Source organism: Phacochoerus africanus, chromosome 3, assembly GCF_016906955.1.
Source record: "Phacochoerus africanus isolate WHEZ1 chromosome 3, ROS_Pafr_v1, whole genome shotgun sequence".
NCBI lineage: Eukaryota > Metazoa > Chordata > Mammalia > Artiodactyla > Suidae > Phacochoerus > Phacochoerus africanus.
Window position 1 is genome coordinate 131,857,328 of NC_062546.1, and position 16,376 is coordinate 131,873,703.

General features: G+C 38.3%; 1 protein-coding gene across 19 annotated transcripts in view; it reads right to left on the reverse strand.

Moving 5' to 3' along the window:
- BAZ2B (bromodomain adjacent to zinc finger domain 2B) overlaps positions 1–16,376 on the reverse strand; it is a 399,019-nt gene that overhangs the window by 143,914 nt on the left and 238,729 nt on the right. For all 19 annotated transcript variants that reach the window (XM_047772695.1, XM_047772694.1, XM_047772692.1 and 16 more), the window contains one exon: positions 14,882–15,028. In XM_047772695.1, coding sequence (XP_047628651.1) covers positions 14,882–15,026 — 145 coding nt within the window. In that variant the 5' untranslated portion in view covers positions 15,027–15,028. The remainder of the gene's footprint in view (positions 1–14,881; positions 15,029–16,376) is intronic.

A 16,376-nucleotide genomic window follows, 5' to 3' on the forward strand; every position in this document is an offset into this window, starting at 1 on the left:
CTTTTAAGAAATCAGGAAAAAAGAAGAGGAAATCATACCCATGGAAAAAGAGAAGGAAATAATAAAGGGTAGAAATCAATGAAACAGAAAACAGAATATTGAAAAAAAAATTTATGAAGCTCAAAGCTAGTTTGTCAGATTAATAAAATTGATAAAGCAAGCTCTAGTCACGAAGTTAAAAGGGAAAAGGCACAAATTATTAGTAACAATAATGAAAGAGAAGATATCACTACAAATTCTACACATTCATCAGATAGGATACTATTTGGAAAAACTTTGTACTTATAAATTCAGTGACTTGTATGAAATGGACAAATGCCTTCAAAGACATAACTACAAACTCATCACAGAGACAAAGCTAACCTGAATAATTTTATATTTATATTTTAAAAGTTGAATTCATGATTTAATATCTTCCAACAACACCATTTAAAAAAAAAAACAATATTCCAACAACCTTCCAAGCCCAGATGACTTCAGTAGTGGATTCTATCAAATTTTTAGGTTAGAAATTATATCATTTTGACACAAACTCTTCCCTAAAAGGTTTTCAAGAAGGAAAACTGGTCATTTGGGTTAATTCCTCTGAGAGGCTCTATGAGATGAGGACATGAAAGTGTCATTGGTGTGGGCTGAGATATACATGAAAGACAAGGAAAAGGAGAAAGCACATAGAGCTACATCTTTTGAAAAATCTGGTTACAAAGTAAGGCAGAAAACAGAGTATTTTAATAGCCAGAAGTGTGTTAGGGAAGAAAGAAGAAAGGGTTTTGGGTATGTATTATTTTTTAAGATAGGAGATAATAAGAACATGCTTTTATACTAATGGACATGATCCAATAGAGAAAAGTTAATGATACTGTATAGAAGGAATAGAGTCCTTAAAAGTCTTTTAAATAATCTTTAAAAGGGAAATGGTAGATATCTGCTATTGTGGCAGTTAAGAGCCATAACATTTTGAGTTAAGCATTTATTTTATTTGGTTTAATGTATATTATTACATAAAAAGAGTATATAAAAAGTGCTTTGTAGTAAGTATACATGAGCTATTAGATGCACTAATGAAATACTATTTTTTAGAAGAATCATTGAAATTGGAATAAATCTCATGTATAGGTGTCAGAGGTTTATTACAATACAAGGTAGGGAGATATGGCAGGGGGTAGGGGGCTATCATCAGATGAGCTTAAATGGATAGATAATTAGCACATTTAACATTTCTTCCAACCTCCTTTTAGTGTACTTTCCTGTTATGTAGAAGCTGGGAAAGCTAACGAGTACATTTACTGGTCTCTCCTGTAGCCAGGATTCTGAATATAATTTAGATTCTGCCAATGAGATGTATTTGGCACTCACAGATTAACTGAGTTAAGCTGGCAGAGTGGTAGCACACGAGGTATTCTTTTTGCTGGTGCAGATCCATCAGGCAGCACAGAACAGCCCTAGAGCCGGTTATGTCAGTGGTTCCTGATCATTGGATTGCAGCTGAGGGGGTATGATCCATGGAGCCATCAGTTAGAACGATGGTGTCCTGGCTGAACTAGAGGTGGAAGCAGGTCATTTCAACAGTGATGCTCTGAAATCATTCATGGGGGTCAGGGGCCAGGTTCTCAATAAATTTATAAGTATCTAACTCTTCGTATTAAATCTTTCTGCTTAAGATATCATTAGTGGTTTATGTTATCTCCAGCTGACATCACTGATATATCAACCAACTACTCCAACTGGTGGTAGTTCCAAAATCAAAAAGCCAATTCAAACTGTTACAACTGGTCTGATATCTGATAACCATATACTTTTCAAAGTAACAGTAAATGAGAGGTAAGTGAAATCTTAAAAATATATGTTCATAACCTTGAAGGTAGAGGAGAATTTCTTAGACAAGACAAAATGCATAACCATAAATAAAAATATTGATGAATCTGACCAAATTAAAATTGGAAATACTTTCCATTAAGAGATAATGGAGAATTTAAAAAGACACACCATGTGGGAAAAGCTATCTCCCACAAAGGTAACTGAAAAAAAGACCAGCATCCAAAAAAACGACACTCATCTATAAGAAATAGATACAGGAGTTTCCGTCGTGGCGCAGTGGTTAACGAATCCGACTAGGAAGCATGAGGTTGCAGGTTCGGTCCCTGCCCTTGCTCAGTGGGTTAACAATCCGGCGTTGCCCTGAGCTGTGGTGTAGGTTGCAGATGCGGCTCGGATCCTGCATTGCTGTGGCTCTCGCGTAGGCCAGTGGCTACAGCTCCGATTAGACCCCTAGCCTGGGAACCTCCATATGCCGAGGGACCGGCCCAAGAAATAGCAACAACAACAACAACAAAAAAGACAAAAGACAAAAAAAAGAAATAGATACAGGACAGAGGACAAGATGGCAGAGGAGTAGGGGGACACACTCGCCCTCTCCCACAAACACAACAAAAAAAGCACATCTACAGAATAAATGACTCGCACAGAACAGCAACCAATCGCTGGCAGAGGAACCTAAACTCCAATAATGGCAAGAAGTTCGTGACATTACTGGGCAGAACGGGAGAAAAGAGGAGAGTGAGAGAAGGTGAATCCGAGCGGGACGGGCGCTCCCGAAAGGGAACTGCGGAGGAGAAAGGGATCCCGCACCCTGGAAAGTCACCTACATGGGGGAAAGATCAAACGAACCGGAGGAATCTCCAGATGCAGAGAAGAGTGTAGCAGTAAGTTGGAGTATGGAAAAGCCGATCAAGAACCCAACGGACCATCTGAACTATGCACAGTCACCAAAAATTGAGACGCCTGGGTGGGGGCTGGGCACCGAATCCTCGGCTCCAGAGGTTAGTCCCCGGGAAAGGGCCGGGGGATGCCTGGGGCGGGGGGGGGGGGGGGGGGGGGGGAAGGGGGGCTGGGCACCGAGACTTCGCCTCTGAAGGTTAGAAGGTTAGTCCCCGGGAAAGGGCCCGGGGACGCCTGGGTGGTGGCTGGGCACCGAGACCTAGGCTCCAGAGGTTAGTCCCCGGGCTGGGGGGGGCGGGCGGAGCGGAAACTGCTTGGGAGGTCTAGAAACCATTTGACGGGGCAGAGACTGCCTGGGAGACTAGAAAACAAAGCTGTCGCAGAGGAAGGGAGCAATACTCTGGGGCGGGGAAGTGGAAAGCCGCATCAGAGGAAACCTGGGAGGAGAGCCTATTCTGCGCCTGTGCTGGGGAGGGGAGAGAAGAAGGGGTGGGTACCCATAGAATACCCCCCATGCCACAGCAAGCTTACAGGCCCGCTAGCTAGCTGAAAGCTGTGCTTCCCAGTGCATCCCCTCCCCCCACCCCCGCCACCCCCTACGCTCTCCCGAACCCGGGGCTGCCTGCCATCCAGGAGGGCTGGCCTCAACAATTGCCTGAAGCCTACCACTGCAGGGGCTGTCCCTGCACAGGCCTGCTTGCCCTTTGGAGGGGCTACACTTCTGCAGAGTAGCACCAAACACCACCAGCCCTGGAGAAAAGGCCTGCAGCGCAGAAAAGCTAGAACAAGCCTAGCCAGGCCATGAATAGATCTGCCTAATTCTCAGACGGTTTTTCTGAGTCGGACTGCCCCGGAGAGGAGCCTCTTGGATTTCCAGCGGCCCTGCTACCCGCCCAAGCCCCCAGGGGGTGCCAAGCTCTAGAGGATCAGCTGCATAGGACTGCCAGCTCCAGGCAGGACCCCCTACAGCCCAGAAAAGCTGCAACAAGCTTGGCCAGACTGTGAAAAGATCCGCCTACATTCGCAGGCCGTCCTTCTGAGTTGGGCTGCCCTAGGGAAGAGCCTCTTAGGTTCTCAGTGACCCAGATAGCTGCTCCAGCCCCCAGGGGGTGCTGCACTCCTGAGGAACAGCTGCCCAACACCGCCAACCCCCTGCAAGAACCCCACAGCCTAAAAACACCAGAGCAAGCTCTGCATGACCAAGTGAAATCTGCTACCATCGTGGTGTGGACCTCCCAGTCCTGTCTGCCCTCAGGAAGTCCTCCTTTGCTTCAAAGAAACACTGTTAGCCCCATCAACACTCCAGAAAAGCCACACTGCCTCAAAAAAGATTGACCAACAACGCCAGCCCTCAGGAAATATTCCACGGCAGTGACAAGGCAAACACCGCCTGGTCATGGAGAGTACAACTCCCTCAGAAAAAAGAAAACAACAAGCAAGATGAAGAAGCTGAGAAACCACCCCCAGTCAAACCAACAGGAGAACTCACCTAAAACAGTCAACAATGAAACAGATCTCGGCAGTCTGACAGACCTGGAGTTCAAAAGAGAAATAGTGAAAATACTGAAGGAATTAAGAGAAGATATGAACAGTAATGCAGATACCCTCAGAAAGGAAATAGAAAATATAAGGAGGAGCCTAGAAAAACTAGAGCATTCATTTGCAGAGATGCAAACTGAACTAAGGGCAGTAAAAACCAGAATGAATAATGCAGAAGAACGAATCAGTGATATGGAAGATAGAATAATGGAAATCACTCAATCCGGTCAACAGACAGAAAACCGAATCATAAAACTGGAAAGCAATATAAGAGACCTATGGGATAATATAAAGTGGGCCAATCTACGCATAATAGGAATTCCAGAAGGAGTAGAAAAAGATAAGGGGATGGAAAATATATTTGAAGAAATTATCAATGGAAACTTCCCAAATCTAAAGGATACTGGGTTCAAGATACAAGATGCACAGAGGGCCCCAAACAAACTGAACCCAAACAGACCCACACCAAGACACGTCATAATAAAAATGGCAAAAGTTAGTGATAAAGAGAGGATCCTAAAGGCAGCAAGAGAAAAACAGAATGTTACCTACAAGGGAAACCCCCCATAAGAATATCAGCTGATTTCTCTACAGAAACACTACAGGCCAGGAGGGAATGGCAAGAGATATTTAAAGTGCTAAAAGGAAAAAATATGCAACCCAGAATACTCTATCCAGCAAGCATATCATTTAAAATAGAAGGGGAAATAAAAATTTTTTCCAACAAACAAAAACTTAAAGAATACAGCAACACAAAACCCAGGTTAAAGGAAATATTGAAAGGGCTTCTCTAAACCAAAAAGAAAGGGAGGAAAGGGAAGAAAAAAGAAAAGAAAAAAAAAAGAAGAAGAAGAGGAAGAACTAGGACTGAGGAAACTGCAATCAGAGAGCAGTCACTCAAATAAGCCAGCATACAGATTTAATCATGAACATGCTTCAAACAAAATAAAATTAAAAAGAAAAAAATAAAAAAGAGTCATCAAAACCATAAAATGTGGGCAAGGGATGTTACGAAGCAAGTAACCCTTTTTGTTTGTTTGTTTGTTTGTATGTTTCTCTCCTTAATTTTAATATAGTAATGAAGTGTTTGAACTTACAGGCCCATCAGGCTAAAACACACAATTATGGGAAGGGGTTAGCATACTTAAAAAACAGGGCAACCACAAGCAAAAACCAAATATTGCATTTGCAAAAAATAAAAAAAAAATACACTCAAGCAGATAATAACAGGAGACCATCCAAACAAAAAAAAAAAAAAAAGGAAGAATGGAGAACCATAGAATCAACTGGAACACGAGGTTCAAATGGCAATAAATAATCATCTATCAATTATCACCTTAAATGTCAATGGACTGAATGCCCCAATCAAAAGACACAGAGTGGCTGAGTGGATAAAAAGGCAAAAACCTTCAATATGCTGCCTACAAGAAACTCACCTTAGGACAAAAGATACATATAGATTGAAAGTGAAAGGGTGGGGAAAAATATTTCACGCCAATAGACAAGACAGAAAAGCAGGAGTCACAACACTCATATCAGACAAAATAGACTTTAAAACAAAAGACATAAAGAAAGACAAAGAAGGACACTAATTAATGATTAAGGGGTCCATCCAAGGAGAGGATGTTACTATCGTCAACATATATGCCCCAAATACAGGAGCACCCAGATACATACAACAAATATTAACAGACATAAACAGAGATATTGATGAGAATACAATCATAGTAGGGAGACCTTAATACCACCCCCCCTCACATCAATGGACAGATCCTCTAGACAGAAAACCAATAAAGCGACAGAGATCCTAAAGGAAACAATAGAAAAGTTAGACTTCATTGATATCTTCAGGACACACTAACATCCAAAAAAAGCAGAATACACATTCTTCTCAAATGCGCATGGAACATTCTCAAGAATCGACCACATATTGGGACACAAAGCTAATCTCAATAAATTTAGGAGCATGGAAATTATCTCAAGTATCTTCTCTGACCACAATGCCATGAAATTAGAAACCAACCATGGGAAAAGGAAAGAGAAAAAACCTACTACATGGAGACTAAACAACATGCTACTAAAAAACCAATGGGTCAATGAGGAAATCAAGAAGGAAATTAAAAACTACCTTGAAACAAATGATAATGAAGACACAGCCTCTCAAAATCTATGGGATGCTGCGAAAGCAGTGCTCAGAGGGAAATTTATAGCAATACAGGTCTTTCTCAAAAAAGAAGAAAGATCCCAAATTGACAACTTAACCCCTCCAACTAAATGAATTAGAAAAAGAAAGAAGACAAAAAAGGCCCTAAAGTCAGCAGAAGGAAGGAAATGATAAAGATCAAAGAAGAAATCAATAAAATAGAGACTCAAAAAACAATAGAGAAAATTAATAAAACCAAGAGCTGGTTCTTTGAAAAGGTGAACAAAATTGACAATCCCCTGACCAGCCTCACTAAAAAGAGGAGAGAAAGAACCCAAATAACCAAAATTATAAATGAAAAAGGAGAAATCACAACGGATAAAGCAGAAATACAAAAAACCATAAGAGAATACTATGAACAACTATACGGCAACAAGTTTGACAATCTGGAAGAAATGGACAATTTTCTAGAATCTTACAGCCTGCCAAAACTGAATCAAGTAGAAACAGACCAACTGAACAGACCGATCACTAGAAATGAAATTGAAGAGAGGTCATAAAATCACTCCCTACAAATAAAAGTCCAGGACAGATGGCTTCACAGGTGAATTTATCAAACATATAAAGAGGAACTGGTGCCCATCCTCCTTAAACGCTTTCAAAAGGTTGAAGAAGAAGGAATACTCCCAAAGACATTCTATGATGCCACCATCACCCTCATTCCAAAACCAGACAGAGATACCACCAAAAAAGAAAACTATCGCCCAATATCATTGATGAATATAGATGCAAAAATTCTCAACAAAATCTTAGCCAACCAAATCCAACAACATACCAAAAAAATTATACACCATGACCAGGTGGGGTTCACCCCAGGTTCACAAGGATGGTTCAACACACGCAAATCAATCAGCATCATACACCACATTAACAAAAAAAAAAGTCAAAAATCATATGATCATCTCAATAAAAGCAGAAAAAGCATTTGACAAAGTTCAACATCCATTCATGATCAAGACCCTCACCAAAGTGGGTATAGAGGGAACATTCCTGAATATAATCAAAGCCATTTATGAGAAACCCCACAGCAAATATAATCCTCAATGGGGAAAAACTGAAAGCCTTCTCACTCCAATCTGGAACAAGACAGGGATGCCCACTCTCACCACTGCTCTTCAACATAGTTTTGGAAGTCCTAGCCACAGCAATTAGACAAACAAAAGAAATAAAAGGCATCCATATAGGAAGAGATAAAACTGCCACTGTATGCAGATGACATGATACTATACATAGAAAACCCTAAGGACTCAACCCCAAAACTACTTGAACTGATTCATAAATTCAGCAAAGTAGAAGGATATAAGATCAACATTCAGAAGTCAGTTGCATTTCTGTATACCAGCAATGAAATATTAGAAAAGGAATACAAAAATACGATACCTTTTAAAATTGCACCTCACAAAATCAAATACCTCGGAATACACCTGACCAAGGAGGTAAAGGACCTATATGCCGAGAACTATAAAACTTTCATCAAAGAAATCAAAGAAGATGTAAAGAAATGGAAAGATAGTCCATGTTCCTGGATTGGGAAAATCAATATTGTAAAAATGGCCATACTACCCAAAGCAATCTACAGATTCAATGCAATCCCTATCAAATGACCCATGACATTTTTCACAGAACTAGAACAAACAATCCAAACATTTATATGGAACAACAAAAGACCCAGAATCGCCAAAGCAATCCTGAGAAACAAAAACCAAGCAGGAGGCATAACTCTCCCAGACTTCAAGAAATACTACAAAGCCACACTCTTCAAAACAGTGTGGTACTGGTATCAAAACAGACAGACAGACCAATGGAACAGAATAGAGAACCCGGAAATAAACCCGGACACCTATGGTCAATTCATCTTTGACAAGGGAGGCAAGACCATAAAATGGGAAAAGAAAGTCTACTCAGCAAGCATTGCTGGAAACCTGGACAGCTGCACGCAAAGCAATGAAACTAGAACACACCCTCACACCATGCACAAAATAAACTCCAAATGGCTGAAAGACTTAAATATACGACAGGACACCATCAAACTCTAGAAGAAAAACACAGGCAAAACACTCTGGGACATCAACATCATGAATATTTTCTCAGGTCAGTCTCCCAAAGCAATCAAATTAGAGCAAAAATAAACCCATGGGGACCTCATCAAACTGAAAAGCTTTTGCACAGCAAAGGAAACCCAAAAGAAACAAAAAGACAACTTACAGAATGGGAGAAAATAGTTTCAAATGATGCAACCGACAAGGGCTTAATCTCTAGAATATATAAACAACTTATACAACCCAACAGCAAAAAAGCCAATCAATCAATGGAAAAATGGGCAAAAGACCTGAATAGACCATTTCTCCAAAGAAGATATTCAGATGGCCAACAAACACATGAAGAAATGCTCAACATCGCTGATTATAAGAGAAATGCAAATCAAAAACTACCATGAGATACCACCTCACACCAGTCAGAATGGCCATCATTAATAAATCCACAAATAACAAGTGCTGGAGGGGCTGTGGAGAAAAGGGAACCCTCCTGCACTGTTGGTGGGAATGTAAACTGGTACAGCCACTGTGGAGAACCGTTTGGAGATACCTTAGAAACCTATACATAGAACTTCCATATGACCCCCCAGTCCCACTCTTGGGCATCTATCCGGACAAAACTCTACTTAAGAGAGACACGTGCACCCGCATGTTCATTGCAGCACTATTCACAATAGCCAGGACATGGAAACAACCCAAATGTCCATCGACGGATGATTGGATTCGGAAGAAGTGGTGTATATACACAATGGAATACTACTCAGCCATAAAAAAGAATGACATAATGCCATTTGCAGCAACATGGATGGAACTAGAGAATCTCATACTGAGTGAAATGAGCCAGAAAGACAAAGACAAATACCATATGATATCACTTATAACTGGAATCTATATCCAGCACAAATGAACATCTCCTTAGAAAAAATCATGGACTTGGAGAAGAGACTTGTGGCTGCCTGATGGGAGGGGGAGGGAGTGGGAGGGATCGGGAGCTTGGGCTTATCAGACACAACTTAGAATAGATTTACAAGGAGATCCTGCTGAATAGCATTGAGAACTTTGTCTAGATACTCATGTTGCAACAGAAGAAAGGCTGGGGGAAAAAATGTAATTGTAATGTATACATGTAAGGATAACCTGACCCCCTTGCTGTACAGTGAGAAAATTAAAAAAAAGTATAAATAAAAAAAAAATAGATACACAACCCCACAGAAATGTGCACCAAAATCTTAAACAATTACTTCAGAAAGAGGAAACCCAAAAGGGTTAAAAACCTATTAAAAGGCACCTTAATAAACACTATGTCATACTCATCATTGACAAAAATAAAGAAAATGTGACAATAACTAGTGTCAATACCGATGATTATGCAGCAGGAGCTGTGATACACAGATGATGAGAAAATAAATGGGTACTACTAGTAAGATTGAAGACTTCTTCAAAAAGGTATGCGTATGCATATGTATTAGGATCCATGTATAATGACAGTTATAACATTGTTTGTAATTGGCAAAAGTTGGAAACAACACAAATATTTACCAGGAGTAGTGTGGATAATACACGTAGATGTATATTCCACTCAAATGCAACATGAAAAACATAATCCTTTAAAGTATATTCCTCCTCCACATTTCCCATGACTTCATCCTTCTCCCAGTTAGCCATGTCAGGGCTTCTCTCTCTCTCTCTTTAAATATCATTTTGCCCAAATTCAGTCATTCTATCCGACAAGAAATTACTCCCCAAATCTCTCTGGAACCTTGTCTCTCTCTCCATCTCCAATATCTCCTTAATTTTGGTCCTTACCTTTCTCACCCAGATAAATATAAGTACCTTCTAAAGGTATTCTTTGCCCCTCGTCCCACCCTTGTTGCAAACTGATGTTCTACATGATGCTAGAGCTATCATTTTCAAATCATTAAAAAACCTTTCCATTGGGTCAAATATGGATATAAATAATGGGTACAATTTACTACACATCTACTATATGTCATGTATCCCTATAATGCTGTAAAATAGGTATTGTTATATTGATTTTGTAAATGAGGCAACCAAAGCTTAGAAAGGAGTAAGTAATTTACCTAAATTCACGGAGTTAATGAGCAGACAAGCCAAGATTCAATTTTAGAGCCTTTCAATTGCAAAATCCTTGCTTTTAATCAATGCATCATTCTGTCTAAACCCTAAGCCTGGCACATGAAGTTCTACATGATCTGACCTTGGCCCACTCCCCAGCTTGACCTCCTGTCCCTCTGTTCCACTTAGCCATAGCAGATATTGGCTATCCATTCTCTCCTTAGTCCTTACTAATAACCTCTATTTTCTTCATGATGGCAATATGCTCAGCTAAAAACTAATTTTCCTGGCCTTCCCTGAAGTTAAGATTACTATTCACATAGTTCTGACAAGAGACATTAAGTGGAAATCTCTGGATAGGGCTTCTGGGAAAGTTTTTTAAAAGGATTCAAAGTGAGCTAGCATACAAGTTTTGCCCTCTCCCACTTCACCTTCTTCCTTCCTGGAAAACAGTGCTGTGGGTCAATCAAGCTTCTAAAAGCCATGGGATATACACGTGAGCATGAAAGTCTCATACCTGAGGAGAGGGGTATAAAATTAGGAGCCCAGGCCTGTGATGGCACTACCCACCTCGGGACGGCCTGTTTAAGGACTGGTATGTTTATCCGCCATGTGTTCCCATTTGCAGTTAACCATTCTCATTAACTGACACATACCCTAGGTAGAGGCCTTACAGATCAACCTTCAGGGACCTCAAGAGACCATGATTTGGCACACTTCTACAGAGACAGGCCTGCAATTAAGATACACATGTAATTCAATCTCTAACTTTAAGACAAAAGTAAGCATACTCCAGCTTTAGCCAGAGAAGTTTTAAACAGTTTATATATTTTACACATTCAGCATTTTACAAGCTTTTGTTTAAAAGGTTCTATCTTGAGAATGGACTGAATATCACTGGTCTATGACAGTTTACTTATTTACATACTGAAATTTTTCAAAATTCTATGCTTTGTTTGTATTACATCAAATGACCTAAATCTCAAACAATCGACTCTGTAAAGTGTAATTGTGCAATTATGAACTGAATACTATTCTTTCAGTTTTCACTCAGAGACAGTACAAGAATAGTGTCTGAATACCTATGAAACTAACATATAGAATATTGTACATCACATGGTCTTATATATATAAAAGATTCTGGTGGTACGTTCCTCATACCACTCAGGGTCAGAAAAAAGTTTGTTTTTCTCTGAGGAACTAATGTTTATTAGCACTAGTTACATAGGCCATGTTAACCCACTATGTTTTCTTTTATTCCTAGCAGCTAATTAGTTAAAGTTTTTTTTTTTTTGTTCAATAGCTGTAACTTTCTTCAGCTAACACTTTTTAATTTTAGAGCCTATCTTTTGATAGTTTAATTGTTTTTTTATTCTGCCAATACATGTATTGAAAGCTGTCCCAAATTATTGTTTAGAAGTAGGTAAGTTATTTTTTTAAACTATACTATAAAAGGACAAGAAACATAACTTTTCTGATAAGACCAACAATAAGATCTCTGACCCTTGAGTTTCATGTCTTCTGTTAGCATCATAATAGTAACAGACTAACTTGTAGGTAGGTATAACCCTAGACCTCGAAAAGGTGTTGATTCAAAAGTAATTAGTTAATCATTCAAAGTCTGAAAGCAGGTTTGAGGTAAATTCCTTTATAACTCAGAGGAATTCCTATAGACATATCATTAATGAAGATGACAGAGAAAGGCCAATTAAAATAACTGTTTAAAACAACAGAATTTCCTCAAAGGGGCCATTAAAGAGCTGTTGAGTTTTTGACATTTTAAACACGAAAATTGTTTTGTTGTCTTTATACTTCAAAAACACTGAGTTTTCTGATGGAGCAGCAGGTTAAGGACCCAGCATTGCCATTGCAGCAGTTTGGGTCACTGCTATGGCACGGGTTCAATTCCTGGCCTGGAAACTTCCACATGCTGCAGAGGCAAACAGTACCCCTGCCCCACCCCCACCCTGCCCATCAAACCCACCAACCAACCAATCAACCAACCAAAAAACCATTGAGGAGATTCAAATTGTTTAAGATAAAGAGGACAGGCCCATTATCACTCTCTAATTTTACTTTTAAAATGAGAGGATTATCAGACAATGAATAGGCTAAAAAACAATGAATCAAATAAGGAAGGGCAGGAACATATGATAAACTGAATTATGTGGGACAACTAAGGATTCTCCATTCTTTGTTAGGCTCTACTTTATCTATCTATCCATCCATCCATCCATCCATCCATCCATCTTATCCATCTACCTGTCTTCTTAGGGCTATACCCACAGCATATGGAGGTTCCCAGGTTAGGGTAGAATTGGAGCTGTAGCCGCCAGCCCACACAAAAGCCACAGCAACACCAGATTCAAGCTGCTCACGGCAATGCCAGATCCTTAACTCAGTGAGAGAGACCAGGGATCCAACTAGTGTCCTCATGGATGCTAGTCAGATTCGTTTCCGCTGAGCCACAGTGGGAACTCCTGTAAGGCTCTACTTTAAATATAAACCACAACATTGTAAAAGTTAAAAACAAAAAATCATTTTCCTAGAAAGGGAAAAAAACCCTCACACTGTAGGTACTAAAAGTATAATGTGTTAATTAATAAGTGATATGTTTCTGAATATAGAAATAAATAGTTTCATTCAATGTAAGCATCTCTACATAAAAACTCTACAACCTTTTTTAATGGTAAATAAAAGATAAAAACTAATTACTTTCTAGATAAGGAAATTTCTGATGTTATTCAGCAATTAAGGACACCCCACCCTTCTGTAACTCCCAACTACCACTAATAAAAAATAGTGCCTGACATCTAATTGGACGTGTAAGCAATTGAAATGCCACTAATTCAGAAAACTAAGCAAGAAATAGGTGACAGCAAGCATCCAGAAAATTCAAGGCTCTGTAATCAAGATATGAAAACTTCAACATAAAAAAATGGACATTTCTCAGAAAACACTTTATCTTTTAAAGACTAATTCAGTAGGAGATACAAAGATAGCATATTGAAAGAACACAATGAAAGGAGCTGACAACAAAGGAAAGGAGAAGAGTTATAAAGAGCATGAAAAAATAATTACAACAGTACATGTGTGTGCAATCATTGAGACAAAGTAACTCAAGGTAAAATGTCAATCATGGCTTCTCTATTTCTGAACACAGCATATCATCAAAGGCATTCATCATTTTATACACAGGGAAAGTGTCGATGAATTTGTTAAATAATTTAACCAAGATTATACAGGGTGAAGGAGAACAGGGATTTTATTTACTTCTTTTTTAAATTTAATGCTTTTTTATTTTAGTTATCTTTTAATCACTAAGAAAATGTTAGAAAATTGTTCTGATAAAAAAATGACAAAATAACATCCTTCTTGTCATTCCATTGATTAGAAACAAATAAAAATTTAATTCAACAAATATATACTTGACAATGGGCTAGGGTATTTTGTTAGCAAACATTCCATATTCATGCATTTCATTTACCCAAATAACAAATCTAATTTTGACAAAGTGAAATATCATTTAGTTTTAATGTTTATACATATGAATTAATCTATAAGATAAAATATATTTAAGATTAAAAAGTTTCCTAGTGATAAGGGAATAAGTTAATTAAGTTTGGTTTAAAAAAAAAAAAAAAAGATATATCCTACCAAACGTGTTTGGGCAAAAAGTGATTTGGGGATAATTTAAACTTCCTTCTATATAAAACCAAAATTGAGGATATTTTCACTTCTGAAATAAAGTTATCTTTTTAGCAACATAAACCTTGCTCATTTTAAGAAAAATGTGTCAAATATTTTACAATATTTTTAAAAAAATTGTAAAACATTTAAAACTTCAAAAATGTTTTCTCTTTAGTATACATCTTGTGAACTAGGGGAGTTAGGGTGTGGTGAAGGTCGTTTCAAATACTAGAAGCAAATTTAGATCCAAAGGGTCCAGAGCATTGGGACCAAATCTTATCACTGAGGCTTCCTTTGTATTTCTTCACTCCCGCATTGGCCTATTATTTTAAAAGATTTTGCATATATTAATTTATTGATTAAAATGGTCAAAGTAAGTCATTAAAATGAAAGAGAAGATTAAAATGCTCAAAGAGAGCATAAAAAAATGGAATAACCAGTGCTACCCTAATGTGCTGATAAAATCCAGAAAAAGCAGAGACTACATGTTTAACACTGGAATTGTTCAACAGGTCAACAGAGGTAATGAAAACATCTTATTCAGAGTTCAATCAAACACTGTGAATGTAACTTGGGAAATGAATGGCATTCTAAAATTGAGTTAATAAAGGGTATTCACCACATGGGTTGATTGTAGAGCTAAGTGAAGCAGCTCCAGTGGAAAGGCCGCCTTTTGAAACTGATGAAGCCACAGAAGGAATAGAAGATGAAGTTGGTGTAGTAGAGGAGGTTGTTGAGGATGGTAACCTTTCTCCAGACTCCATATCTATAAGAGGGGATGAGAATGTTAATTTTCAGTATTAAATAGTGGAATTAAAACAAAGAATGAACATATTTAAAATATCACTTACATCTGGAATCTAATATACAGCACAAATGAACCTTTCCACAGAAAAGAAACTCATGGACTTGGAGAATAGACTTGTAACCAAGGGGGAGAGGGAGGGAGTGGGGTGGATTGGGAGCTTGGGGTTAACAGATGCAGACTATTGCCTTTGGAATGGATTAGCAATGAGATCCTGCTATGTAGCACTGGGAACTATGTGTAGTCATTTATGATGGAGCATGATAAGGTGAGAAAAGAGAATGTATACTTTTATGTGTCACTGGGTCACCATGCTGTACAGTAGGAAAAAAAATAATGTATTGGGGAAATAAAATGATAAATAAAATAAAGTAAGTTAAACTTTTAGGACTACTTCTTTAAAATATGAAATAATTTTAGAAAAACATGTTATTCCAAAAGTTAAAATATGAAAGTCATTAAAAATATCAATTCATGAAATAAATTTAATATGTAATATACCAAATATTCTTCTAATAGACATGCAAAGTTTCCTTACATTAAAAACATTAATAATTACTTGAATATAGTAGCTTCTTACAAATACATATTGCCACCACCTTAGGAAAATTAACATATTAACCTCTTATTCTTCTTAAATTATCTCATACATTTATTTACATCAAATGCCCTTATTATCTTAATGAATCAAGAAAATATCTGAGTGGACTGTAACCCTGAGTTCTAAATCCAGATAGTAACAGATCTATTGGTCTTCTACATCCAAGAATCTGACCTGGCAATCCTCAATACAGTGAGTGCCCCCAAAGATACAAATACATTTTAGAGTTTCTGCTAGAGTTTGACCTATGGTATGAAAATGGCCTTACTATGATGCATTTATAATAACTTAACCTTTTCTAAGTTTCTTTATTAATTTGCCCAGCTACTTTGAGTACAACCTTATTTTGGTCTTATTTTAATAGTCTATAAACATTGATATTAAAAATCTAGAGTAGAAATGGATCAAAGGGATTAGAAGGTACAAACTTTCAGTTATAAAACAAATAAGTCATGGAATCGAATGTACATACAGCACGATGACTATTGCTAATAATTCTTTGTTGTATATTTGAAAGTTGCTAAAAGAATAGATCCTGGAGTTCCCATTGTGGCACGGTGGAAACGAATGTGAATAAGAACCATGAGTTTGCGAGTTCAATCCCTGGCCTCAATCAGTAGGTTAAGGATTCCGTGTTGCCATGAACTGCGTGGTGTAGGTCGCAGACGAGGCTTGGATCCTGTGTTGCTGTGGCTGTGGTGTAGGCCG